Here is a 25,650-nt window from a genome sequence, read left to right on the forward strand (position 1 = left end):
TTGTATGCCACGTACTTACTTTTCTTCCCTCCTTGAGAGAACCAAATCTAAGTTTGTGACAAAAGGAGATTTTGGGGCTTCATATACAAACGCACATACAGTAAGCTGTCTCTAAACTGTTTCCAGCAGTCCAAACGCTTCAGCTAAACACCAGGCTGCTGCTGGGCAGGGGGATGCTGGCTGTCCACACAAGCAGATAGCAGCACAGCAAACCACCAATGTGGCACTGTATCCTGAATTTCTGCTGTGCAAGGGTATGATTTTTGTTAAGACCAGGGAGAGGCTGTTTCTTAAGTAATTACGCTTCTCTAGCAGTCTTCTGCAGAGGCTTGATTTTACCCATACCCTCATTTCAGTTGCCAACTACAGCAGCTTACTATTCCAGCTGAAGGGGCTGTAAGAAGGAAGGGGATGGCCTTTAGAGGGATTTGTGTGACAGGACAAGGGGAAATGGTTTATAACTAAAAGAGAGGAGGTTTAGACCAGATATAAGGAAGACGTTTTTGACAGTAAGGCACTGGCACAGGTTACTCAGTGCTGGTGAGTGCCCCATCCTTGGAGACACTCAAGATCAGGCTGGACAGGGCTGTGAGCACTGATAGAGCTGTGGCTGTCCCTGCATAGTGCAGGGGAGCTTGACTAGGTGGACTTTAAGGAACTCTTCCAACTTAAATGATTCTCTGATTTTAGTACAAGTAACAGTGAGGTGTAAACAAATAGCAGTGGGTCTTCACCCACACCAAAACAAGTAAGAAGAAATTCTTAAAAGAGAAAGATGTGAATTGCAGCCATTCCATGCTTAATTATAATCCTGTACATAATGTCTGTCTTCCAGTTTCCAGGCCTATTCTATGCATACAGCAGTGCTGACCGGTCTGACACACCAGGATAGCTCCTTTCACAGACCTGGATGAAAGGAGCTGCAGCAGAAGTGGAGGTGCTGAGAATCACAGAATCTTGAAAGCAGAAAAGACCACTGGGATCATCCAGTCCGACCCCAGCCCACCCCACCGTGCCCACTGCCCATGTCTCTGTGCCACATCCCCACGGCTCTGGGACACCTCCATGGACGGTGACCCCACCACTCCTGTGCAGCTGTGCCGCTGCCTCACCGCTCATTGGGAGAGAGAACTGTTCCTAACAGCCAACCTGAACCTCCCCTGCTGCAATTTAAGGCTGTTCCCCTCATCCTACAGCCTCCTTTCAGGTCGTTGTGGAGAGCCATCAGGTCTCCCCTGAGCCTCCTCTCCTGCACACTGCACAGCCCCGCTTCCCTCAGCCGCTCCCCATCACACTTGTGCTCCAGACCCCTCACAGCTCCGCTGCCCTTCTCTGGACACGCTCCAGGCCCTCAGTGCTTTTCTTGCAGTGAGGGCCCAGCACTGAGCGCAGCACTCGAGGTGCGGCCTCGCCAGTGCCAGTGCGGAGGGACGGTGAGGTCCCGGTCCTGCGGACGCACGCCGTGCAACGCAGCACTCACCCCAGGGCCGGCGTGGGACAACCAACGTTCCTCCGTCCCCAGGCGGAGCCCAAACCCCGCCCCGCTCCGCGGCCGCCCCGGATGTGGATGTGGACGCGGCCCCGCCCCGCCTCGCTCGGAAGCAGACGTGTCCCGGTGCCTGTTGCGGGGCCGCGGAGCGGCATGAGGCGCTGCCGGCCCCGGGCGCTGCTGTGCGGGCTGCTGCTGGCGGCCGCGGTGGCCTCGGGTGGCCGCGCCCTCCCGCACCTCAGCGACGACGTCCCGTTCCGGGTGAACTGGCCCGGCACCGAGCTGAGCCTGGTGCGTGCGGGCTGCGGGGCGGGGTGGGAGGGCCCCTCGGGAAGCCGTTTCCGAGCCGAGTAACGCGGAGCCTTTTGCAGCCCACGACGGGCGTCCTGTACAGAGAGGACAACTACATCCTGATGACCACGGCCGACAAGGAGCGCTACAAGTGCGTGCTGCCGCTGACGGCGGGCGGCGCCGAGGTGAGCGGCTCTGCGCGGATCCGGGGCGGGCGGCCTCGCCGCTTGGAGGTAACGTACCCGAACGGGCTCTCCCCAGGAAGAAGAGAAGGACTACCGAGGCCCGTCGCCGGGAGAGTTGCTGGAGCCGCTGTTTAAGCAGAGCAGCTGTTCGTACAGGGTGAGCCGCCCCTTCGCGTGCTGCCAAAGGTTGGCACCGGGCCGCGTTCAGGTGCGGTGTGTGGGATGTGTCGGTGGTGCGTCTCGGGCTTCGTGCACCGTCCTGCTCCAAAACAAGCTCTCTGTAATGCTGCAGTCTTACTATTCTAATCTTACTGGTAAATGCCCATCTAAAGGCCTGATGTATTCATACCCCATCTCTTCTGTTATAATAACGATTTGAAGCTGTGGATGTTAAGTGCTTACTTGCAGGAGTAAAGCAGCAACGTGCAGGCAGCCCACAGTGTGCTGATAGCGCTGGCACGGCCCTTCCCACACTGCTGTTCTGGGACAAGTGTTCCTAAAGAAGCACTGAAGGTTCAAACCACACGTGCTCCAGGATGAGGCCCTGCAGTTGTCCATTGCGCTGCCATCCTGTTTGCAAGACTCATGTCTTGTGAGGAAAAATACCAGTAGCAAACAAGCTGTACTGAGCAGCAGAGCAAACCAGGTGCAGGTGTTGCTCTGAGGGTGCTTTCATCCCACTAGCTCGGTCTGCGTTTCATTGCTGCAAAAGCCAGAAATGTGAGGGGCGATGTCATTTTTTTTTAGGGGTATCTTGTCTAAACAGAAAGTTACTTCTTTTCTTTCCATGTTAAGATTGAATCTTACTGGACTTACGAGGTCTGCCATGGAAAACACATCCGCCAGTATCACGAGGAAAAAGAAACAGGACAGGTGAATTTCTTTCTGTTTGGTGCTCCCAGCCCCCCCTCCCACCTCCCTCACTGTTGGAAGCATGCAGAGCTCTTCTGAAAAAGAATGGACAGTGATAACTTTCTTATACTTCTTTTGCTTGCAGAAAATAAACATCCAAGAATACTATCTCGGGAATATGATGATGAAGACCCCATTATCAGAACCAGGTTTGTCTCAGGTTGTTTTAGTAAGGCTCTCAAGTTCTTTTGTTTTTAATTACTGCTGTTTGAGAAATAATGCCTTAGAAAACTGATTTCCGATGCAAAAGAAGTCTTGCAGTTCTGCAGATGGCTGTCTTTTTGCAGACGTGTTGTTTACAGTTAATTCCTTTTCAGCACCTTGAAGTTAACCATCCTGCCAGTATGCCGTGCTAATTAATTAGTTTCATCTGCAGTAGTAAGGGAGAGAAAATATGTAGTAGAATAGATGGAAGCAATACGTGACAGGTGTCTGCTTGATGGTCTATCCTTTTGTGCCTCTTCCTTTTTGGATGGGGAGATGTGTCTTTCCAACCGATGGGCAGAGCATGTAGCATGCCTTGGGCTCAGCTGTTGTGTAATAAAACATGGGTTGCCAACCCACGCACTTAGAGCCTTTGCAGGCAGATATGATCCTTGGAATTGTTGGAGAGTTGTTTGTTAGGGTTTCTGCCACAGACATCCAGAAATTCTGAGGTGTGGCACTGGTGGAAATAAAGGAGCTGAGCCCCAAAGTCAGCTTATAGTCTATGATAATGTTCTGAGCGCTTGCATTTTTGCCCAGGAATTCTTGTAGATGCCAGAAGTTCTATGAACACACCTGGCAATATCTGCATCCCTGACACAGGGAGTACAGTTGTTCAGAGAAGTCTAAAAACTGACAAACTGAGCCTTTGTTCATCAGAGCTGATGGAAACAAGGGAGTTTTAATTCTAGGCTAGTACATGAAAGGTGAGCACTGCTATTTTTCATCCTGAAATTAGCTTTAGTGCCTTAATCCTGGAGCAATTCTAAAGCCATAAGTCCCATGTCTTCAAATTGCTACTTCCAGCCCTCAGTTATGGGTCTTAATCCTGAGAAGAAGCTGTGATGTTTGGCTTTTCTTATTAGTGAGTTAGCGTCTGTGTTGTCATTAATCCCCTGCAGAGGTAATTAATTATCATAGAGCAGCTTCTAGATGTCTAATTGAGTTTAAGAATCGTTTTGTGGAGACGCTTACTCCTGATTTGTTCTTTTTGCTCTGGATCCCACGTCACTGTTTATTTCTTTTCTTTCCTCTTTTGCACCTGCAAGTTGGTACAATTGTCTTTTGGCAGGTTAATACATAAAGTACAAGTAAATAGACAAAGCATATAAAATTCTCTGTGTGAGTTCGCTTTATTTTGGGTTTACAGATTTTATGCTTATCTCATTCTTAATTATTCCCTAGATCAAGAAGAGAAGGAAAAGCCAAAAGAAAGTGCAAAAGAGGCAAGTGAAAAACCTCTATTTTTAACTTTTGCCATCACAGTGGAGGCAGTTCATATGCGATGAGATTATATAAGTAGTTCCTTACCAAAACAAGTGTAAAAATAAAATGGACTCTGTTCCTGAGGTATAGAGTGGCTGTGAAAACCTGTACTAGACCAAGCAACAGCAGACCAAAGCAGCCTCGTTTGTGGGTTCTAACATGGCTGTTATACAAACAGAACTTTGGTAGCAAGGAACAACGTCTGCTTCAAACATAGAGCCAGGATGGGGACTTCTGTCAGTTTGGGGAATTAATTTCCAGAAGTAGTTTACTGAGTACCTTTACTTTAAAATACTTTAATTCAAAATGCATTTTACACCCATGTTTCAAACTTCATAAGGTGGGATTTATGTAGTTGTTATGTTAACTTTCTGTTAGCCAAGGTAGCGGATAGATAGTGTGGGATGCTCTCGGTTGGGTGTGTTGAAGGCTGTAGCAGTGATGCCAGGATGGCCTTGCAGCAGGCCCTTTCAGGTTCATGGCCTGACACTGAAGCGAAGGCAGCGCTCAGATCTGATCTGACTCTGGCAGAGCTGCTCACGACTCCTTATCTTGAGGCTGCAGGAGGAACACAGCTGGCTTGGAGCTCTTCCAAAACATTGCACCCAGCTGGGAAGCTTTCCTAGAACTGCAGCTTTGGGCAACCTGTGCACAGGAAGCGGCTGCCTTTGCAGTCAGACTTGTCATCAGGCCACACATGGTGCGGTGCGTCTGTGCAGCAGAGCTGGAGGCAGTAACCTGGAATGTGTTTGGATGTTATAGCAAAACCAAGTCACTAAGCAGGGCTTACAGTCCAGTTTTGCCAGCTCTGCACAGTGCTACAGTGTTTACTGTTCCAGAAAAGTCAAAGGAGTTTTACTGTGATTGCTAACTCTTGCTTTCTTCCCCCTAGATACCCACAAAAAACATAGAGGGGCAGATGACTCCGTACTATCCTGTAGAAATGGGAAATGGCACACCCTGCAGCTTGAGACAAAACCTCCCCAGATCGAGTACAGTCATGTACATCTGTCATCCAGAAGCTAAGCACGAGATTCTTTCAGTAGCAGAAGTTACAACTTGTGAATATGAGGTGGTTATATTGACACCTCTGTTATGCAACCATCCTAAATATAGGTACAGTATTCAAATTTTGTCTAACTCCAAGTTTTCATCAGCTGCCATGCATGTGCTTATATGAGCTTTCTATCCACCTGTGGTTTCTGCTATGCAATTGTGACACTTGTATGTACTTACTTTGGCAAGTACAGCTTTGCCAAGTCTTAAAAGCTTTTGTCTTAAGCTGAGTAATGCTTGCATTTTGGAAGTCTGCCTGGTTGACTCTGTATGAGAAACAGATGGAAAGTACTTTATTTTCAGCAGGTAAGTTTCTAACCCTGTCATTCTGGAGAAGCACAAACCAGGGCCTGCGGGCTGCAGGCAGATTAAGAACACCCAGTCTCTTCTCTTTGTTTATCTTCATGGTATTCAGTTACTGCACATTGCACATGTGCCATATATGTGTGCATAGACTTCAGCTTGTATATTTAATTTCAGGAAACAAGAGTACTGTCTTCAGCTGTAACTTTAATAAGACTTATTTTACCAGTACACCCAGCTTAGGGAGTTCCCACCTGTGTTGGTCTTGGTTTAGTGTCTTTGCTTCTGCTGTCTGAGTCATTTTCACATGAAGAGTTCACAATTTGTGTTGTTTTTCCAAAAATCAGGATTGGTTTCTTAGTTTCTATAGTTTTGACCTTCTCAGGACTGTAAACAGAATTGCAAATTACATGACATAAAAATGAAAGGGGAGATCATCAATGGAGCTCTGAATTTCCCATACTCAGAGGTGTTAGAACAGGCGAGTGTTTCATTGCTGTTCTGAAGCAGGCTACAAAGTCCAAATGGTAAAATCTTTGACTGCAATTGATAAATGCTTGCCATTTAGGGGGTAAATAAGTAATGCTGCTGGTAAATATCCAGTTATTAATCTTTTTCACATGGATGGATCTGTTACTACTGTGTTATCTGATGCACTTACCTACTGCACGCAGGTACCATATGTATACTGTATGTATTGGCACAAGAACTGAAAGGGGAAGGCAGGTTGTTCTTCCATGTGATAAGAATACTGTCTTCAGCCACTACTCCCTCTCAGACGTGGAAGGATTTCTGGCCACTGGCAAGAAACACTTGCAAGTGATTACAGTAGGATATTTCCCACTTATATAATCTTAGTCAACAGAGATAGGTGGAGATAGCGGGCTTGAATTGCTGCTCGGCATCAGCAGAGGTCGCAGCAAACAAACCCGCTTTGTTTGAAGGGCACTTTTCCTGCAGTGTTCGACACCTCTGAGCAGTACTTCAGAAGCAGCCCTTTTTCTCTGCAATCACTGTCTTATCCAGTGATGCAGCTGTACTAACTTAGCAGAAGAATATCCATTGGAACTAGTTGGCATCTTCTTTAGTTACTATTTGACTTTTAAAATGCTTTTTCCTTTTTAATGGTACCTCGCTTTGTGTAAAGCAAGGAGGCAGCTGTAGCCCTGCTTCATCCTTCTGCTTTTCCTTTCTTGAGATAAGCTGCTTTTTGCATAGCTAACTAAGAGCGTTAGTGGAATAATGGCATATATGCAGTGGAAGAAGGCATGCCCTATGTTTTGTTTCTGTAGGAACTTAGATCAGTTGTGAGAACATCGAGGCTTTGACTGTGGTGGTGTAGGGAAAAACTGCAGGGAAAAACTGACTGCCCCAAGCCGGTCAGAAACATAGAACAATAAAAAAAGCATGTTTTATCTTTAAAGCATACTAAGTGATTTCTCTGTAAATCATTCGGACAGGTTTAGGGCTTCCCCTGTGAATGACATCTTTTGCCAGTCTCTGCCCGGATCCCCACTTAAACCCCATAAACTGGAGCAGCTGGAGAAACAGCAAGAAATGATGAAGATGCCTTTTAAAAGGGCTAAAGAGGTAGGTGGTTTCTTTTTTTATGTTTGAAAGTGTTTACTGTTCATGTTATAATACATTTAATGTGCAGCTTGGTGGAATAGGCTGTTTTAATCTACATTAGAAGGGCACATCAGACTTTGGAACAGTCTTTAAGTTTGTTGCTTATTTATGTAGCTTACTTAACTGGAAGGAAAACATGTTAGTTAAGTTTGGGCAACTGACTGAAAACTTCCGTAGCCTTCTTAGCCTGCAGTTTGCAGAGTTGCTAAGGTCCAGGCTTGGAATCTGTTTTGCAGCTACATCTAAGACAGTGAAAGCATTTTGTCACTGTTTTCATGCTTTCTTTTCTTCACAGTGTGCCTCACAAAGTATTAAGTGATTTCCTATAATTGATAAAATTTTATAGGGGCCACGGTGGCGCAGTGGTAGAATTGCTGCTTGCAACACCGGTGGCCCAGGGTTTGAATCCCCCCTGTGGTGCAGGGGGTAGAAGTGCCGCTTCTCTACACAGAGGGCTTGAAACCTGGGAGTTGGACTCGATGATCTCTAAGGTCCCTTCCAACTCGCACGATACTGTGATACTATGTGATACTGTGATGTATTGCACCAAGGGAGATTCAGGTTGGATGTTAGGAACAGTTTCTTCTATGCAGGAGTGATCAGGTGCTGGAGTGGAGGTGCTGGAGTGGGCTGCTTAGGGAGGTGGTGGAGTCACTGTCCTGGAGGTGTTCAGGAACTGTTCTGGTGCACTGAGGAACGTGGTGTAGTGGAGGAATATTGGTGGTAGGTGGGTGGTTGGGCTGGATGATCCTGGAGGCCTTTTCCAACCTTGGTGATTCTATGATTCTGTATTAAATCTATGTATTACATTTGTATATACTTTAATTTCAGGAAGAAACTCCTTCAACAAAAGAAGAGAAGTTTTCTTCCATTCATAAGCCTGTTGCTATTGGTAGCCATCAGCTATTAACTGTAGGAACAACCCTCATCTCCAAACTGACTGACGACCAACTTATAAAGGAATTTCTCAGTGGTTCCTACTGTTTCCATGGGGTAAGAAATAAAGGCTAAATACAGTCAAATAGCTACTCCTTAATTGCACACAGCATTTTGTGTGTGTGTGTATGTATATACATAATTTTTTTTTTCCCCTATGAAATTACTCCCTCAATGGGAGGTGAGGGGGCCACACTGTTTCCTGATAACAGAAGAGGGCTGCCCAGAGAGGTGGTGGAGTCACCATCCTGGGTGGTGTTCAAGAAACATTTAGATGTTGTACTAAGTGGAGAAGTACTGATGGTAGGTGGATGGTTGGACAGGATGATCTTGAGGTCTTTTCCAACCTTGGTGATTCTTTGATTCTGTGATATTTCATTCAGCCTTAATTACAAGTATTCTTCTGTGCTAAATTCAAGACCAGTTCTTGCGCAGTTATCTTGGATCTTTAAATATGCTGTCTTGGCTGTGTCCAGCCTACAGCATCTCAATGTTGCATTGTGCTGTGGCAAAACCTTCCTTAAAGCCAGCACTACTGTCTGGTTTTTGCCCTCTTCCCCACCAAATACTACAGTTATTTCTGGGTACGTGGTGCTCCTGTCGTGCTAGTTATAGGACTGGTTTGTGTTTGAAGAGAAAAGCATTTTGGGGTGTAAATCTATAGCCTTCACTGGGATCTGGAGAGCAGAGAGTTGGAAGTCTTAATGCTCACAAATGATATTTCCCTGACTCTCAGATATTTAAATAGATCCTCATTAAGTCATGCTTGCTTGGTTGTGCTGGGTTAAATGCAAAGTTAAAGCAACGATACAGTTCTATTATCTAAATAAAACCAGTGCACAACTTACAGAAGCCACATCAAGTTAATGTTATATCAGTACCTTTTGGTAAAGGGAAGGTTTTTGTACCAAGGTCTGTGCTAGAAAGGTGTCTTCAGTTTTGACTTTGACTGAACAGATGGTGAAATGAGAGTTGTGCTGATTTTGTTAATGAGAAAGCCAGAAAATAATAGATAAAACATAAACAGCCAGCAGAGAAAAGATACCTGAAGTTGTCCCCTTCTTTGAAAGAGAAAACATTTCTTTACAAGATGAATAGAGGGAATACAAATAGTTGAAGGAATTTAGTTCTTTTGCAGCTTTTCTCAAGAGTTTACATAAAAACGAGGTCCTTTTTGCTCTAATTCCTATTCTATTCCAGCTCCTAACTCTGCCAGTTAGTCTAATAAGGGTTTCTGTTTCAATGCAAATCAGGAATCAATATTTCTGATTAATAGGATTGGAGTTTTAAAGCTAAAATAACCAGCGGTTTTGGGTCAGGAGGGTAAATGGGAGTGGTTGCTTGGGGGCTTTATTTTGGTTTAATGCTGAAATTATACCCCTCCTTAGGGTGTCGGTTGGTGGAAGTATGAATTCTGCTACGGCAAATATGTTCATCAGTATCACGAGGTATGTGCACGTAGTTCTGTGCTCTGCCACTAGATGGCTGCGGGTGGTGATGGAGAGGCTGGAGGGTCCGTATTTGGTCTCAAAAAAGCAGAATCCTTTTCTTGGCTGATCAGCATTTTGTGTTTAAGAGCACAGATTTCAGAACGTGAATCCTCAGTGATGCGTAAGAGTTTATGCAGGGTAACACAGATACCATGTCAGGTAGAGCACAGTGATAATGAAAGCTGAAAATAACGTGTCTTTCTTGTGAAAATGCTCTTCTGGTCATTGAAGTACGTTTATCAGCTTACACAGCCTAGGTGACTGTTCTGAAGAGACCATCAACTTGAGTCTTGACCCTACAGCATCATCCTTCATAGCTTGTCCCAAATGCAAGAATGTGTCATGTTGACAGGAGCAGACTTGTTCTAGAAATGACATTTCACTCATTCAGACATCTTCACTGCTAAAATTACTGTACAAGGTCACTATCAGCCTTTCTTGTTTTAGGACAAGGAAAGTGGCAAGACTTCTGTGGTCGTGGGTACCTGGAACAAGGAGGAACACATTGAATGGTCCAGAAAGAATGCTGCTAGAACATACTATCTTAAAGAAGATGGTACGCAGACAGTTAGGTATGGTTACAGACCCTGAGATTACTGCTGTGGTTATGAGTTCCTCTCATACGTGTGGCAGAGAAATATAAATGCCAACATCCACTTCAGCCACACGTGAATTTTTACTGATAGATAAGCTGTTACAGGCATGTTGGGTTTTTTTTCCCCCCGATCAACATGCCATGTCAAGAAACATAATTCAAGACTTTGGATATGAGGTAGATTCTTCCAATAGTAAACAACTGTTTGCTCCTGTAATGCTGAAATACGGTATTTTACTTCTTCATTCTACATGTTGGAGTTAAATACTTGAAGTTATGAGATGCTGTATTAAATTAGCTTTGTGCATAACAGTTGTGTTTTCTGTTTCCAAACTTTTGGGCAGGATGGTGTCTCATTTCTATGGAAATGGAGATGTTTGTGACTTAACTGACAAGCCAAGGCAGGTGACAGTGAAATTGAAGTAAGTTCACTTCTTTTTTTCTTTTTAATAAACCGATGTTTTGTGTTTCTGCTTTCACTTCCAGAAGGGAAAGTCGGATCTTTCCCCCTTTCCTAAAGCTCAGAAAGCAACAACTGTTAACTGGGCTTACTAAAAATGATACTGATGGAAGGGAAATATAATTTATTTTTGTGCTTCTTAAATGCTAAACACAGCAACATTTCTTTTTTCAGATGCAAAGAGTCTGATTCACCTCATGCTGTAACCATATATATGCTAGAGCCTCATTCTTGCCAATACATCCTTGGGGTACGTAAACACATACTTGGGTTTCCAAGCTCAGCTGTCACGTAGTGGAGGGTGTCGCAGGGTACACGTTTCCACCTCATGGAAAGTGTGAGATTAGTTCTGACTTTATTGACCACCTTTCTTAGTCACAGGGTTTAATCTGGTAGATTTTTCAACTCAAGTGACAAACTTTACAGCTGCCATCTGAAGCAGGACTAGCAGTGCAGCCTGCCCCTGACAGGGGATCGTAGGCATTGCAGAGAAACACACATCAGGATTTCCAGGTGCACTGAAAAAATGCTGACGTCATTTTAGTGTTCTTACTAAATCTGATGAAGGTGCTGCTCCATCTGGTCACCACTGGGCACCGTACACACGTGACACATGCTGTGCCTCTTGCCCTCTGTTGTGATTTATCTTGTGATCTCTGTTGCAACCTCTTGTAAAAGTTATTTCACAGTTATTTGGTATTCTCACAGTTTAATATTTTGATCTCATGTGTTCAAGGTGGAATCTCCCGTCATCTGTAAGATTTTGGATACAGCAGATGAATACGGGCTCCTTTCAGTACCTAGCTAAAGAACAGCACGATCTATGAAGAAAGCCATAGCCATCAACATCCCAGCTGGCCTTTTCCACATTAACATCATACCTGTGAGATGACCGAACAGAAGACATGTTCAACCAACCAGCCTCACCAGCAGATTTCTCCGAGATGAGGGACTCATGAACCACTTTGTGTATAATTATGTGTATATAAGAGGTTATCGATAAACTTTTAACAATTAAAATCTTGTCTTGCACTCCTTGTTTGACTTGTGTGTGAGGCATTCTGCCTTGGTTCTTGTCATTGTTAAGTTACAGCTTACCAGCTTTCAAAAGGCAAAATAGATGCAGTCCGGCTTCAAGGGAGGAGTTCAGCTGCCAACAGAAGGGAAAAGGGAAGCCAACACTTCTTGCAGAAGCCTTCAGCAGGCACCTCAACAAGAATCAGTTCTATAATGCATTTACTTAGTTTGTCCAAACTCAAATGCTGCCTCAGTTTGACTGATGGAACCTGTATTAATATCACAGTCCTTTTGCCTCTTACTTTGTCCCCATTCAGCTGTCACGTCTGCTTTTTAAGTCCTATTTGTTTTGTTGTTTCTGTACATATTACTAACCTCATAAGATTCATTTTAATGTATTTATTTTGCTGACCATTGCTGCTGACATGTACCAGAGTTGCTGTTCTGGTTGGGAAGCTAAGTTATATACTAGATGGCTTTGGAACCAACATGCAACATACCCCAAAGGATTTCCTTCCTTGAGAGAACGTTGCAGGGCTGGCAGAAAGTTCCTTTGGAGCTTTTGCTTAGTGCCAGCTGGCTAACTTGTTTTGAGTGATCACAAACCACCCTTGTCCACACTAGACACACCAGATGACCTGTCTGTCCTTTGGTCACGGCCCTGCATTTAGACTGCTGCCATGTGCACCATCCTGCTGAGGATCATCAAGGTTCCAGCTGAGAAAGAACTTATGGAATGCTTTCAGATACTTTCTCCTTGAGTTCCACCATAACGAGCTTGAGAGTTGTGCAAGGTGTGTAATGATGCCAAGATGCACAGAAGTTGGGCAACACTTCAGCGTGTGGTAATTATGTGCTCCCAGTGTCTAGGTTGCCATTAGTTTGTCAGCCAGCTGCAGGTTTCCTCTTTCCTAGAGTCGGGCAAGGCATTTGGTAACTGATCTCAAGCAGAAATCCACTGAGCATCTGGCATGTGACTGGTCTGGTACTATCCAGAGAACCAAGAAGCTGTGAGACTGTTGAAATTAACAACTAAATTTATTCTCTTACGCAGTAGAAGAGAACTCATTTAGATCTAAATGATGCAAAGTCATTCTTCCTGTTCACATCCTAATTTTGGATTGCTCAGCCCTGTTATGTCTAGGACAGGGGAAGAGGATCTTACCCAGATTTTGTCCCGTTCTCTAATTGTGGAAAGCATGAGGAAAATCATCCTTAAATTTTAATCTTGTTTTAAGCCAGCTTTTAGAAAACTTGGGGTGTAAGAAGCAAAGACCGGACTTTGGATATTTAACTTAGTTTCCTTGAAGTATTTTTACTTGTCTGAATAGCCCCAGTCCTCCCACTTGGCACCCAGCAACAGCTGTTAGCAATCTGGGCCCCCTACTGACCAAAGACTGTCTTTACACACAATTCAACGAGTTCTTTGTGTCTGCAGGTGGGCAGTGCGTAGGTCTCAGGAAGTGCAGATACACAAGAGAAGTCTGCAGGCTCCAGCAGCATCTTCCCACACTTTCTGTATGGATGTCAAAGGTGGAACTGCAGTGTGAGCAGCTGCAACCAAAATGTCTTTAAACTACTTTGGGCACTCCCAAGTCAACGTTAACAGTAAGAAAATACAACGTTTAGCAATAGCTGCCTCTAATCTGTCTTGATAATGGGCTGGCTGATTCTTACTGAGGCTGCAGCAGCAGGTGGAAGTGGGAGCCAGAACTGCGCAACCCCTCATGGCAGTTCTGAGTTGAGGCTGCCCCATCTCTATTCACCTGCTTTTAGGAAAGCCAGCATCAGTGTGGCTCAGTGCTGGGCAGAATTATTAAGCTGTGAGTTCTTGAGCCCCAGGCTGTGTGCTGGGGACATGGTCAGACTTTGTCAGCACAAACTGGGTTAGGTCGCATTCAAGGGAAGAGAAACCACAACGCACTAATGCCTTTCTGCACATCTGCTTGTTCTGGTAGATTAGATCAGAGGAGAAGATACAGATATATACGCTGCAGAATTTAAAGGATTCCACTTCCCCTCATGGCAGAGAAGTTTCCAGCACAGTGGGGAAGTGCAACCCCTGTGACTAAGCAGCCGCAGCACCTCAGCATGCCACTAAAACCAATGAATGTCTGCTGCTATTTATGTGCTGTTGCCAAAACCACATATCCAGTTCTCCATATTCTTCTGCCAACCCTTGCAGGGGAAGCAATGTGCTCACATATCCCCGCTCTGCATCCAAAATGCCTGCATGCACAACACCGTGACATCCAAGCTCTGGCTCTGCCATTAGCACTCTGCATTATGCAACAAAGGCTTCATTGGACATCAAACACCAAAATGGTACATGAGGCAATACCAGATTTACAACTATTTATTACTATAGAAAGAAAAAGCTCTGCCAACAGTGAGTAAAGTGCATGACTGGATAACAGAGGTGAAAAGTAAAGCACGAAGCAATTGCTAAAGCTCAGGTCGCTGAGGTATTTTGCCTCCAAGAGACTAAGGGCTGAATCCATGCTGCATGGTGGCCTCACATTCCTCTGCCAGGACATCTCCTCTGCCAGGCAGTCCATTTTGTCCAGCCACTACCACTGATGATGGCTTCAACCAGCTATTTATTGTGACAGGGACTGGGTGACAGGCTGGTAGCTGCTTTTGATCTGGGTTGTGCACGTCGCTTATCTTTGCCAGTAAAGGTCAGCAGAGGGTGTTGATATCATCTGCTCCAAGCGCAGTGGGAGCACTGCTGCACTACAAGTTTTTCCTCTTCTCACAGAAAACTAGTATCTATTTTTTTCAAGCCATTAGAATTTCTTCATCCTGTCCTTACTGAAAAGAACTACTGTGTGGTGCAACAACTCCCGCATAACAGGGCCAGCCCAGCAGACAGAGCGGGTTTCCTTACATGGCTTTTTCAGGAAGGACTTGACTGAAACACATTGATGAGGAGCACTTTTCTCTATTACCCTCTCCCATATATCTCCTCCTAACGGCTGAGTTGGGAAAGAACCAGAGTGGGAGGAGGAGAAGAACAGATGTGCACCAAAAACCAAAGGGCACAGCAGATCACGAGTTGATAATGCTGTAAGTAATTAATCCCAGCATAAACTTATGTTCTCATACATTTGAATCTGGAAGAGAAGCTCTCCTAGGCAGGCCCTGGGATGTGGGAACCTCTCAGTACCACAAAGAGGGAAAAATGAGCTTTGGGTGTGCAGAAAGCACAAAGTGGAACTGGAGCTTTGTGGGTTTAGGGGCCAAGCTGCTTAGATTTATGCCTGGGATGGTATGTGGGTTTGCATTTCAGCCTGAGAGGCATTTATTTCCTTCCTCATTTAAGAGTCACCAGTGTGGAAAAGAACTCGAATGGCAGACAGCAGTAATAGCACTGATGTAATCTGCTATTAGTCAAAGGGAACTACATCAAAGGAAAGTAGATTTGTGAAGGAGAAATATGCCGCCTATTGAAGGTGTTTATTTCAATGAGAAGAGCTCAAAGAATGAACAGTTTTATGCCCCAGAATACCAGATTCATCCACACACTAGAAAGATCATCAGCAATGAGTACCTAATGGCATTCCCCTCTCCCCAGTTTATCAGTATAGGAATGCTTAGAACTCACTTACCAGCCAGAAACTGGTGGAGTCCTACAAAACCCAGCCCTGTGTGGCAAAGAGTCACTCACTTCCTGCTGAGACCTGCTAAACAGACATCAGGAAATGGAATAGGAATTTCCTGTAGAAAGTAAGAGTCATAAGACGAGTGCTGTTCCAGCTCTACTCAAAGAGACTGACACTTCAGACAATAAGGGTTCCTTCTAGACCAAATTCCTAACTGCCATTAAAACTCACAAATTACATGAAGCAAGAAGCAGAGAGATTATTTATGTAAGGCAACAGCACAGCACAGCTAGATAGAGCTGAAAGGATGCAGTGGCTCAATGTGTGAGACAAAACAACCCCTACAAAGTTTCACCTACCTCAAGGGGCAAAGTAAGATTACCAGGCTTGGACATAGTTTGGGGTATTATTTTAACATTACCATTACAACACTGGCATTTGGACCCCTCACATCTGCCTCAGTTCTGCCCCCGGCCACACTTGCATTTTGCCCCTTTACTCAAACGGGTCTTTCTTGTACGCTGCAGTTCCTCCACGATCCCCCAAGCAATCCCGCGCTGGAACACAGCTGGTACACCTTCTCACAAGAGGGGGCTGCAGAGTGAGTTTTGAGAAGTGAGTGGTTGTGTTCTGATTGGGGAAGGCAGGCTCACCAGGGAGATACGGCTACCTACAGGGGGTCACCACCAGTTCAATCCTGACATGTCCGGAACGCTCTTGATTTCCTGTCTCCTCCTAAAGCATGGTGGGATCTGTCTGGGCAAGGCGCAGCTTCAGGGCAATTCCCACAACCTGGCTGGGCAGGAAAGTCTGATGAGAAGGGGGACACAAACAACCCTGGGGTTTTCCAGTCCCTCAGGACCGGACAGGAGAGCCTCAGAGCTATCACAAGAATTTCTAGTCACTGATGGTTACAAAACAGTGGAAACATCTTCAGTTTTTTTTAGAAGAAACAGCATTCAGTGCCTTGTGCAATCCGTTGACTCCCCACCCACCAACATCCTGACCTGAGCGAGCTGTAAGCAAAGAGCACATTTTTCAAGGCAGCACTACAGACACAAAGCAAATCTCCTTTTCCCTGCTCAGCCTTCCAGCAGCAGCGTGACCGGCTCTCCCATTTTCAAATGTAAGTCTAATGACACTTGGTTTTTCTTCCCCCTCCAGGAAGGATGAAAACAGTGCAGTGGGACATCACTGCAGAGTATCCTCCACTAACCATTGGTTCTCCTTCCTTTCTTTACCATAACTGCAGAACAGCAGCCAAAATCCCAGAGGATACTTTGGGAGCAGGTAGTCTAGAGTGACCCCTAAGCCTTAAGTCAAGCAACTCCCATTCCCCATTTCCCCCTGAGCAATTGGCTTCCATTGACAAGAAGGTTTCTTGCTGTGAGAAGGAAAACCCTGCTGCACACACCCCACAGCCCGTCCCACCCTGCTGCCAGCACTACAAAAGCAGCAGTGGGGATGGGCATCTCCAGAGGCTGCAGCAGGGCTGCGAGGAGAGTGGGCACTGGAAACACAAGGTAGGCATTAACTGTCTCTCATCTCTAGGTGCTGTAAGGCATTGACACTGCAGGGGTGGCTTATGGTGTGGGACGCTTGGTGGGGCTGGTCCTGGTTCCGGTCTTGGGGCTGGTTCAAGACTGGGGACATACCTGGAAAGGCTGTGCTTTCCCTCTGCTTTCTTCTTCTTAGTTAAATGTGAGGATCCTGGTCTGGTGGCTGTGGTGGCGGCTAAAAGGGGCTAAGGCTCGATCACTCTACATTTCCATGTAACAAGTAGAAGACATGGAAGTGCATGATCCAGTGTGAGCAAACTCCCAGAAAAGACGTGGGGCAAGAAAGGAGCCGAGCAGTGATGTTACCAGGCTTAGAGAAGTCTTCAGAAATGAGTGGGTAGGCAGGCAGTGACCTCTCCTGGTGCAGGGTGCCACATCCAAATCCCCCAATTCCATCTTTGGATCCAGTTTTCTCTTTTTCTTCTTCCTACAGGTAAGATTAAATCATTGTTCAGTGGTAAATTCAGTTGTGAGCCAGGATGAGAAGCACAAGACTTGCAAACAGCATTTAGGAAAGCACAGTTCAGATTGCACAATGGGAAGCTGTTGCTGCAAGGGCTGCTTACAACCTGCCTGGGGAAGGGAAAAGGTATTTTCCATGAGCAAACACTCACTACAGTGATCTGAAATGTACAGTGCTCTACTTCACATCCTTCTGACACCTCTTCTAGTATTGCCTCTTGAACACAGTAATGAAGCAGGACGTTTTTGTGTAGAGGAGAAAGGATTCAGATGCAACTAATAAAGCAATGTATGTGCTTGCCAGCAAAGTAGGATACTTTAACATATTTAAAGGATACTCATTTTTGCAATGTAGAGCATATTATAATGATGGATTTTACACTTCTTTTCTATAGGATGAAGATTCTTATTGGAAGTCATTATTTCTACTTCATTTCTTTCTTATTCAATGAAGCAAATGGATTCCTAACTCAGAGAACATCTCCAGCATCTTCCTTCCCATTTTATAACTACTCTTATTTAAACCTTTCTTCTGTATCAGAAGCACAAGCTCCCAAAACAGCAAGAGCTCTCAACTTCTCCCATAATGCAATTGAAAAAATAACCAAAAGAGACTTTGAAGGTTTTGATGTCCTAGAAGTTTTGGACCTTTCCTACAATCACATTAAGGACATTGAACCTGGCGCATTTGAGAACCTGCTCAGCCTTGTTTCTGTGGATTTATCATTTAATGATAAGAATCTTCTGGTATCTGGTCTTGCAGCTCGCCTGAAAGTCAAACTGAGCAGCGGAGCTTCAGAGCCTTCACAGATCTACATGTATTTTCAAAAATCAGCTGAGGCTGCTCTGGAGCCTTCTGCACCAGCTAAACTGCTGCCACATTTGGAAGATCCATCCGATCCTGGAAATGTTAGCCCAGGGTTCAGACAAAGAAGATCAGAGGAAAATACAACTTCCCCTCCAGCAGCCACTCTGAGACCTGACTTGTGTGCGGCATCGACCAATGGGTTACTTGACCTGTCAAGGACAAAACTGTCTAATGAAGAGCTGACAGCAAAACTGGATGCAGACCTCTGCCAAGCTCAGCTGGGTGGTGTTCTGGAGTTTAACATTAGTCACAGCGACCTGGAAATGGATCTTCTATCTCTGTTCATCCTGCTTTTGCCAATGAAAGATATACAGTCCGTTGATGCCAGCAACAACAAAATAACAATTAACAACATAGATGTTGACGCAATCTGTCACTTCCCATTCAGCAACTTTTCATTTTTAAATATCAGCAACAATCCCATAAACAGCTTGGAAACAATGTGCCTCCCACCGACTATCACGGTCATTGATTTGTCCTTCACAAACATCAGTACAATACCAGCAAATTTTGCTAAGAAGTTATCTAAATTAGAACGTATGTACGTTCAAGGAAATCAGCTCATATATACCGTGCGTCCAGAAAGCCCCAGTGCAACGCCAAGACCTCTCCCTGGAACCGTACACATCAGCGCCATTTCCTTTGTCAGAAACCAGGCTGGTACACCCATCGAGAGCCTTCCAGAGAGAGTAAAACACCTGAAAGTGTCCAACTGCTCCATCGTGGAACTTCCAGAATGGTTTGCCAACAGAATGCAAGACCTACTATTTCTGGATCTCAGCAGCAATCGGATTTCCATGCTTCCTGACTTACCTCCCTCTCTGCAGTACCTCGACATAAGTAACAGTGATATTAAAATAATACCCCCTGGGTTTAAATCTCTCTCCAACTTAACCGTATTTAATGTTCAAAATAATAAAATTACAGACATGCATCCCGAATACTTCCCGTTGACTTTAATGACATGCGATATTAGTAAAAATAAGCTGAAGGTGCTGTCATTAACCAAAGCTCCGGAGAACCTCGAATTGCTTAACGTCTCTGGAAACCTAATCACCAGACTGGAACCTTCCAGCCAAATTTCTGCTCTCACTAACCTGGACTGTAGTCACAATCTAATCTCAGAACTCCCTGACCACTTTGGGCAATCTCTCCTGATGCTAAAGCATTTTAATTTATCAGGGAATAAGATCTCCTTCCTGCAGCACGGCTCCCTCCCAGCTTCTCTGGAGGAGCTGGACATTAGCGACAATGCCATCACTACCATAGTGCAGGATACTTTTGGACAGTTAACAAGGTTGAGTGTTCTGACTGTTCAAGGTAAACATTTCTTTTGTAACTGTGACTTATACTGGTTTGTGAACATCTACATGCATAACCCACATTTGCAGATAAATGGCAAAGATGATCTCAGGTGCAGCTTTCCACCAGACAGACGGGGCTCGCTGGTGAAGGGCAGTAATCTCACACTTCTGCACTGCTCCCTGGGCATTCAGATGGCCATTACAGCTTGTATGGCCATCCTGGTTGTTCTGGTACTAACAGGCTTATGTTGGCGCTTTGATGGGCTATGGTATGTGAGAATGGGCTGGTACTGGTGTATGGCAAAAAGGAAGCAGTACAAGAAGAGGCCAGAAAACAAGCCCTTCGATGCCTTCATTTCATACAGTGAGCATGATGCAGAGTGGACAAAAGAGAATCTACTGAAAAAACTGGAAAATGACGGATTCAAGATATGTTATCACGAGAGAGACTTCAAACCGGGGCATCCTGTACTCGGCAACATCTTTTACTGCATAGAGAACAGCCATAAAGTCCTTTTTGTCCTCTCTCCCAGTTTTGTAAATAGCTGCTGGTGTCAGTATGAACTATATTTTGCTGAACACCGGGTCCTGGATGAAAATCAGGATTCCCTCATTATGATAGTGCTGGAAGACCTCCCGCCCAACAGCGTGCCTCAGAAGTTCAGCAAACTCAGGAAGCTGCTGAAAAGAAAAACCTACTTAAAGTGGAGCCCCGAAGAACACAAACAGAAGATGTTCTGGCATCAGCTGGCAGCTGTCCTAAAAACAACCAATGAACCACTGGTGAGAGCAGAAAACGGACTCAACGAGGATATCATTGAGATGGAATGAGAGACAAGGACTTACACAGACTGTGCCTGGAAAGTCAGCAGTCCAATAAGTGTATTTCCATGATTACCTTCTGCAAAGCCTGCTGTGTTGTTATCCAGAGGGCTGAGACCTGAGCACTGGTAAACAGCCTTTCATTTCTGGGGGCTTGATTTTCTTCAGTCATTACTAGCATTTCTTAAAATGTTGTGGTTGTCCCCTGAAAGGAAGAACAGCTTGAGTCATACTGCAGATCCTAACTATCTTTGGGAGATTACTGCAGAAATAATGGAAAGCAGTGTGATTCAAATACAATGCGCTTCAGATTCTTAAGTCTAGGACAGCTTCAAATAGAATGCACTAGACTACCATTAGAACCAGACGACCAAGACCAAGCCAGCTGAGTGTGGCAGCCTGTGCTGTTAAATAATCGGTGCTTTATCTAAATGCTGCTACCACAAACCTCTGAAGAACGGGCAAGAAAATTCTGTATAATGATGTTTAAGAAAATTTCACCTGACATGATCAGCCTAATCCATTTCAAATCATTTTGGTGCTACCTCTGCCTAGTCACCATCATCGCCTAAAGCTACTTACTTATATTACATGAAAAAATAAAAGGATTATCAGCTGACCTGGCACATTCCACATTCAAGCGAGAAAAGCAGGTCCTGGCAGTAAATAAGTATCAGTTGAGAACAGATCATTTAGTGCAGCACAACCTGGATTCGTTTGTAAGATGAGCAAACTCAAACCACTGATCTTTACCTGGCTGGTTCTGATAGTCCAAGCAGACTAAAGGAAAGAAAAGACTAGATATACCAGAGGAGAGTCTAAAGGAAGTTGTTTTTGTCATACAGCTGATTACTTCAGTTTAAATTGTGCTTGAAAGAAATTGTGGCTATGTATTTTCAAAATGCAATCACTCTTCTATTTGCTACATCCATAAACCTCCTCCAAAAAGACAGTTATTAAATAGAATCAAAAACTTAAATCAGATATTGTTTGAATGAAGTTGTTACACTTGCCTGTCAGACACTATAAACACATGAACACATTGGTTGCTTTAGGAGCACAATGGGCAGCAAGGGTTAAGCAGGAGAATATCACAGGGTCCTTTAAAGGGACTCAATTTCCTTTGCCTTAATGACATTTCACATAAAGGAAATAAAACCTCCTCCTGTCCCAAAGCTATACCCTCTCCTCTTTACTCCTGCATGAACATTCAGTGCAAATTACTTTTGTGAACTACTTTTGTGAATAAGACAAGAAGGGTTTAATCTCCTGTCACGTGACAAAGCTCAGGAGACCCAAAGCAAATGCACACTATGGAAATGTGCACACATACAGCAACATAAAACCTTCATGTTTCATGCCTCATGTCCAAACCAGACTTAGCACACATCTCCCACAAGGTCCATCCCAGACCCTGCCCTACACTCTGCAGTATGAGATGGTCCAAACACCATGTATTTTTACCTCCAAATTAAGAGAAATGCAAAGAGAGAAAAAGAGCAAACCACACAGCTTTTAAATATCTTTTGTAATCATGTCAGTAAGAACCACATCTGGGCAGAGGGAACAAACAGGCTTACTGAAACACTTTCAATTTTACATCAGTATTAGAAAGCTGTCTGCCTTCATTTTATTGCAATAAAGCCATACTGAATTATTCAAAGTTAATTAAAATACAGAGTGCTAAACAAAGAACAGTGTTCATAAAGTAATAGCCTTCCAGGAAAATCTTGAAAACAGTTTGGTTAACAAATAGCCCAAACCAACGATGACTCACGCGCAGCAATGAGGTGAATGAAGAAACAAACCACCTTCCCATCGCGACCATTCTGTTAAAGGGGTGGCATCCTCCTACCACAGGCACCAGATGCCCGTGGCACGGTCACTCTGGAGGTACTACAGCCCTCCTGAAGCCAACAGCAGCCGAGAGGCAACTGCTTGTTTGGAAAAGATCTGTCCGCTTGAAGCAGTGATTGTCAGGAATTGTAATGCCTGCAGATGGTTCCAGCTCCTAAGGAAGCCCCACAACACACTGCACGACACAAGTGGGTGGGTTTATAAGAAATACTTACCTTCTGTTTGTTTGCTCACAGTGTCAACCACTAGATAGAGTGTAGGTAGACATACTAAACTTTAAATCGAATCAACATTGCTCTTTGCAGGATGAGATCAAAGCCTCATAGTGGCCTGGCTCCTCCAACAACTTGTTACTCTTGTTCTAAAAGCTGTTCATAGCTGTCAGGAATGTCTCTGCCAAACTTCCCACCCTTAAATAAAGCCACAGACAAAGAGCAACCGCCAACACTGGTACAAAGTAGAATATTCCAGAGGTGACTGCATTATTAACAGGTGGCAATACTATAATATTGTGATATTCAGCCCTACCCTCAAATAAAACACATGTTTTGTACTGGGCAGTTATTTCTATCAGATGAAAAACACTTGGCTCAATACATTATTTTGGGATATACAATGTCACCAATCCTTACAATAAATGTACAGTGGAAATCAATATGTATACTTCAGAGGTTCATTGTGGCACCACAACTCTTCTCACCAGTCCCCTCCCAGTGGCAATACATCACCGTCTGTCAAACCCTCCTCCTCCAGGAAGCTGAAATTCACAGAGATTTCAGTGCTACTGACAGTTGCTGCAACAGAACACCACCGATCCTTGTGACCTTCCGCAAATGGAAATTTGAACCATTAAAGCATTACCAAGCATCCTCCCACCTCTTCCTTCCCAAAAATATGGCAAGTATGCACTTCAACAGACAACACTCTTGGCACAGCCTCAGGTTGTGCTCCCAAATATCTTGCCTCATGATGTAACTAATCACGTAGTTAACATCTTTTTTAATAGTAACAAAAAAGGTCATCAAGTAACAATGCAAGCCAAAAACGTTGCCCTTTCTGACTTGATACAGAAATTCAAGAAAAAGCCACAGAAGTGATATCCTAGAATTCACTTCAAATTCATGTAGCCGGATGTTAACACTACTGGTCTTTTTTAAGTTGGCAGCAGTACAGCAACGCCACTGAGTTTAGAACAGTCATTAACTCAAACAGTGATGGGCATCCCCTAAATGAGCTAGATCAGATCTGCTTTCCCATGGTTACACTGAGGGTAGTGGTACTGGCTTGGTCGAAGCGCTGTCGTAGTCTCGCACCAAGTCAGTGGTGGTGTGGTAGTGCATGGCAATGTAGGATTTGGTAAATCCAAAAGTTGAGTTCACTGGCTGTAAGCTATTTGGGGTGCTGGCTTCCTGGGAAGGGCTGCTGTTGTAGATGCTGTAATAGGGCTCGATTCGAGTGTTCATGGGGGTTGAGCTGCTCTGTCCATAGTGCTGATGCCCGTAGGATGCCTTGGGACTCAGCACGCTCTCCTTGGAATGACTAGGACCACAGGCCTGGTCCACAAACTTTTTCTGAGGCTTAGGAGACAACACGTATGCTGAATTGGTCTCATGGTGGGACGACTTGTTCCTGTTGACTTCCAGGCTGCCTTTGCCCATGGCTCGAAGCCTCGTCTTCTGCTTGCAGCAGAAAAAGACAAGGGATAGGTACTGCAGGCACCACAGGGCTCGTCTCCGAAGTCCGGCGCTGTTGCGGGAATATATAAAAGGGTTTAATCCAGATTTGAAAAAAATGAGAGTAAATCCACACAGTTCAAACTGATAGAGCACAAAGCCACCGCTGCTGGACAGCACGTCCTGCACCAAAGAGATGCCCAGGGGCAGGCAGCACACCAGGACGGAAAGCACGATGACAACACACGTCACCACCGCCCTGGAGTCTTTGGCTGCGGACAGGTTGACGGCTGACACGAGCTGCAGCCGGCCGGCAGCCGGTGGCTGGCCCAGGTGCGTGGCATAGCCATGAGCCTGGCCGTGCTGCGGCTTGCCGGAGCCCTGGTTCCTGTACAAGGCAGGCAAGGCGCTCTGCCCAGCACTGGCAGATGGCGGCACCACGAAGGGCTGGGGTCTGGAGGCGCCCACGGCCACCGCAGGTGGGCACTTCCTCACCTGGGCATTCCTCCGCAGGGCCTGCGCAATCATGACGTAGGAGACGGACACCACGGCCACGCAGCAGATGAAGTCGGTGACGTAGAGGTAGAGGATGAGTTTACCGTCCCCACGGGCAAAGCTGGACATGGGAAGGCAGAGGCGGGAGCCGTGGGTTCTCAAGGTGGCCATGGTGGCCAGGGTGAAGCTGGTGGCCCAGAGCAGCAGGGTGAGCAGCAGCGTGCAGGGGAAGGGTGCGGCGCGGTGCGGCTGCTTCCCCAGCACCATGCGCAGACGGTGCAGCGCGATCACCGCCACCGTCTTCAGCGACATGATGATGAAGCCGGAGCTGGTGAGGTGGAAGGTGAAGCAGAAGGCACCCGGCACGCCTTGGGCCGAATCGAAGAAGAGGACGAAGGCGAACATGGGGGCGGCCACCCCGCAGATGAAGAGGTCGCAGAAGGAGAGGTTGAGGATCATGAAGTCGAAGTTGGTCCTGAATTTCCTGAGGGCCGGGTCGAAGAAGGACAAGAATACGATGAGGTTGCCGTAGGAGCCCAGGCAAAAGACCAGGGCCAGCAGCGAGGCGCAGGCCGCCACGGTAGCCGTGTGGGTGCCCTCTCGCAGCCCTGCGGCGGCGCTGCCGTTCCCGCCCAGCGGCAGCAGCGCGGCAGAGGGGGGCTCCTCCTCGCCCCCCGCCGGCAGCCGCCCCGTCGCGTTCATCGCCCGCCGCCTCAGCGCGGCCGCGGCGGGCCCATGGCGGGGCCGCTCTCCCGCCGCCCCGCACGGCGCGCGCGGCCGCGCCGCCGCCGCCGCCGCTCCCTCAGGGCTGCCCCCGCCATGGCGCCGCCCGCCCCGCCATGGCGCCCGCCGCCGCGGCCCGGCCCGGCCCCTTCCCCGCTCGTCGCGGCCGCCTCGGAGGTGTCTCCCGCCTCGCTCCCTTCGGCAGGAGCGGCGGCTGCCCGCGGGGCGCCGCGCACACGCACGGCAGATTCGCCGCCCCCCGGCCCTCGCGCGCGGCTCCGGCCGCTGCCCTTAGCCTGCCAGGGCGGCACGGCGGCGGGGAGGGGGACGGCGGGGCCTCGGCCCCATCGTGCTCGCTGCCATCCTCCTCGGCCCTAACGCCCTGCCACTGCTCTGCCGCTGCGGGCTGCGAGCGCGAGGCGGTTGGTCCAGCCGGCCTTTAAGGGTCC

The 25,650-nt window shown here is 46.3% G+C and overlaps 4 protein-coding genes across 5 annotated transcripts in view; 2 read left to right on the top strand and 2 right to left on the bottom strand.

Annotated features, from left to right (window-relative positions):
- ASB3 (ankyrin repeat and SOCS box containing 3) overlaps positions 1 to 1,565 on the bottom strand; it is a 21,848-nt gene extending 20,283 nt beyond the window's left edge. The window contains exon 1 of the mRNA XM_072332775.1: positions 1,481 to 1,565. The gene's annotated coding sequence lies outside the window, so the exon portion shown is untranslated. The remainder of the gene's footprint in view (positions 1 to 1,480) is intronic.
- On the top strand, positions 1,559 to 11,852 carry ERLEC1 (endoplasmic reticulum lectin 1). The gene is made up of 14 exons (XM_072332778.1): positions 1,559 to 1,780; positions 1,861 to 1,965; positions 2,042 to 2,122; positions 2,761 to 2,838; positions 2,963 to 3,026; positions 4,267 to 4,307; positions 5,240 to 5,463; positions 7,167 to 7,296; positions 8,167 to 8,328; positions 9,660 to 9,719; positions 10,209 to 10,333; positions 10,701 to 10,778; positions 10,991 to 11,066; positions 11,553 to 11,852. Exons 1-14 carry the CDS (start codon positions 1,562 to 1,564, stop codon positions 11,622 to 11,624), a joined length of 1,515 nt encoding a protein of 504 aa, XP_072188879.1. The 5' UTR covers positions 1,559 to 1,561; the 3' UTR covers positions 11,625 to 11,852.
- Positions 11,853 to 16,462: 4,610 nt separating this feature from the next.
- On the top strand, positions 16,463 to 21,351 carry LOC140250148 (toll-like receptor 2). 2 transcript variants are annotated; one of them, XM_072332627.1, is made up of 3 exons: positions 16,463 to 16,564; positions 16,691 to 16,961; positions 17,855 to 21,351. In XM_072332627.1, exons 2-3 carry the CDS (start codon positions 16,903 to 16,905, stop codon positions 20,460 to 20,462), a joined length of 2,667 nt encoding a protein of 888 aa, XP_072188728.1. In that variant the 5' UTR covers positions 16,463 to 16,564; positions 16,691 to 16,902; the 3' UTR covers positions 20,463 to 21,351. The 2 variants fall into 2 exon arrangements, with proteins under 2 accessions (XP_072188728.1, XP_072188730.1); XM_072332629.1 differs by lacking the exon at positions 16,691 to 16,961 and having other exon boundaries at positions 16,489 to 16,564; positions 17,855 to 20,548.
- Positions 21,352 to 21,976: 625 nt separating this feature from the next.
- On the bottom strand, positions 21,977 to 25,214 carry GPR75 (G protein-coupled receptor 75). The gene has a single exon (XM_072331979.1). The coding sequence runs from the start codon at positions 25,178 to 25,180 to the stop codon at positions 23,570 to 23,572; it is 1,611 nt and encodes a 536-aa protein (XP_072188080.1). The 5' UTR covers positions 25,181 to 25,214; the 3' UTR covers positions 21,977 to 23,569.
- Positions 25,215 to 25,650: the final 436 nt, after the last annotated feature.

The sequence above is a fragment of the Excalfactoria chinensis genome, chromosome 3, assembly GCF_039878825.1.
Source record: "Excalfactoria chinensis isolate bCotChi1 chromosome 3, bCotChi1.hap2, whole genome shotgun sequence".
Taxonomy (NCBI): Eukaryota; Metazoa; Chordata; class Aves; order Galliformes; family Phasianidae; genus Excalfactoria; species Excalfactoria chinensis.

Coding starts and splice junctions, on each gene's coding strand:
- GPR75 (XM_072331979.1), bottom strand. CDS start 25,180: ATGAACGCGACGGGGCGGCTGCCGGCGGGGGGCGAGGAGGAGCCCCCC.
- LOC140250148 (XM_072332627.1), top strand. CDS start 16,903: ATGGGCATCTCCAGAGGCTGCAGCAGGGCTGCGAGGAGAGTGGGCACT. Junction 16,962..17,854: donor GTGGGCACTGGAAACACAAG/GTAGGCATTAAC, acceptor TCTTTTCTATAG/GATGAAGATTCTTATTGGAA.
- ERLEC1 (XM_072332778.1), top strand. CDS start 1,562: ATGTGGATGTGGACGCGGCCCCGCCCCGCCTCGCTCGGAAGCAGACGT. Junction 3,027..4,266: donor GACCCCATTATCAGAACCAG/GTTTGTCTCAGG, acceptor ATTATTCCCTAG/ATCAAGAAGAGAAGGAAAAG. Junction 8,329..9,659: donor GTTCCTACTGTTTCCATGGG/GTAAGAAATAAA, acceptor ACCCCTCCTTAG/GGTGTCGGTTGGTGGAAGTA.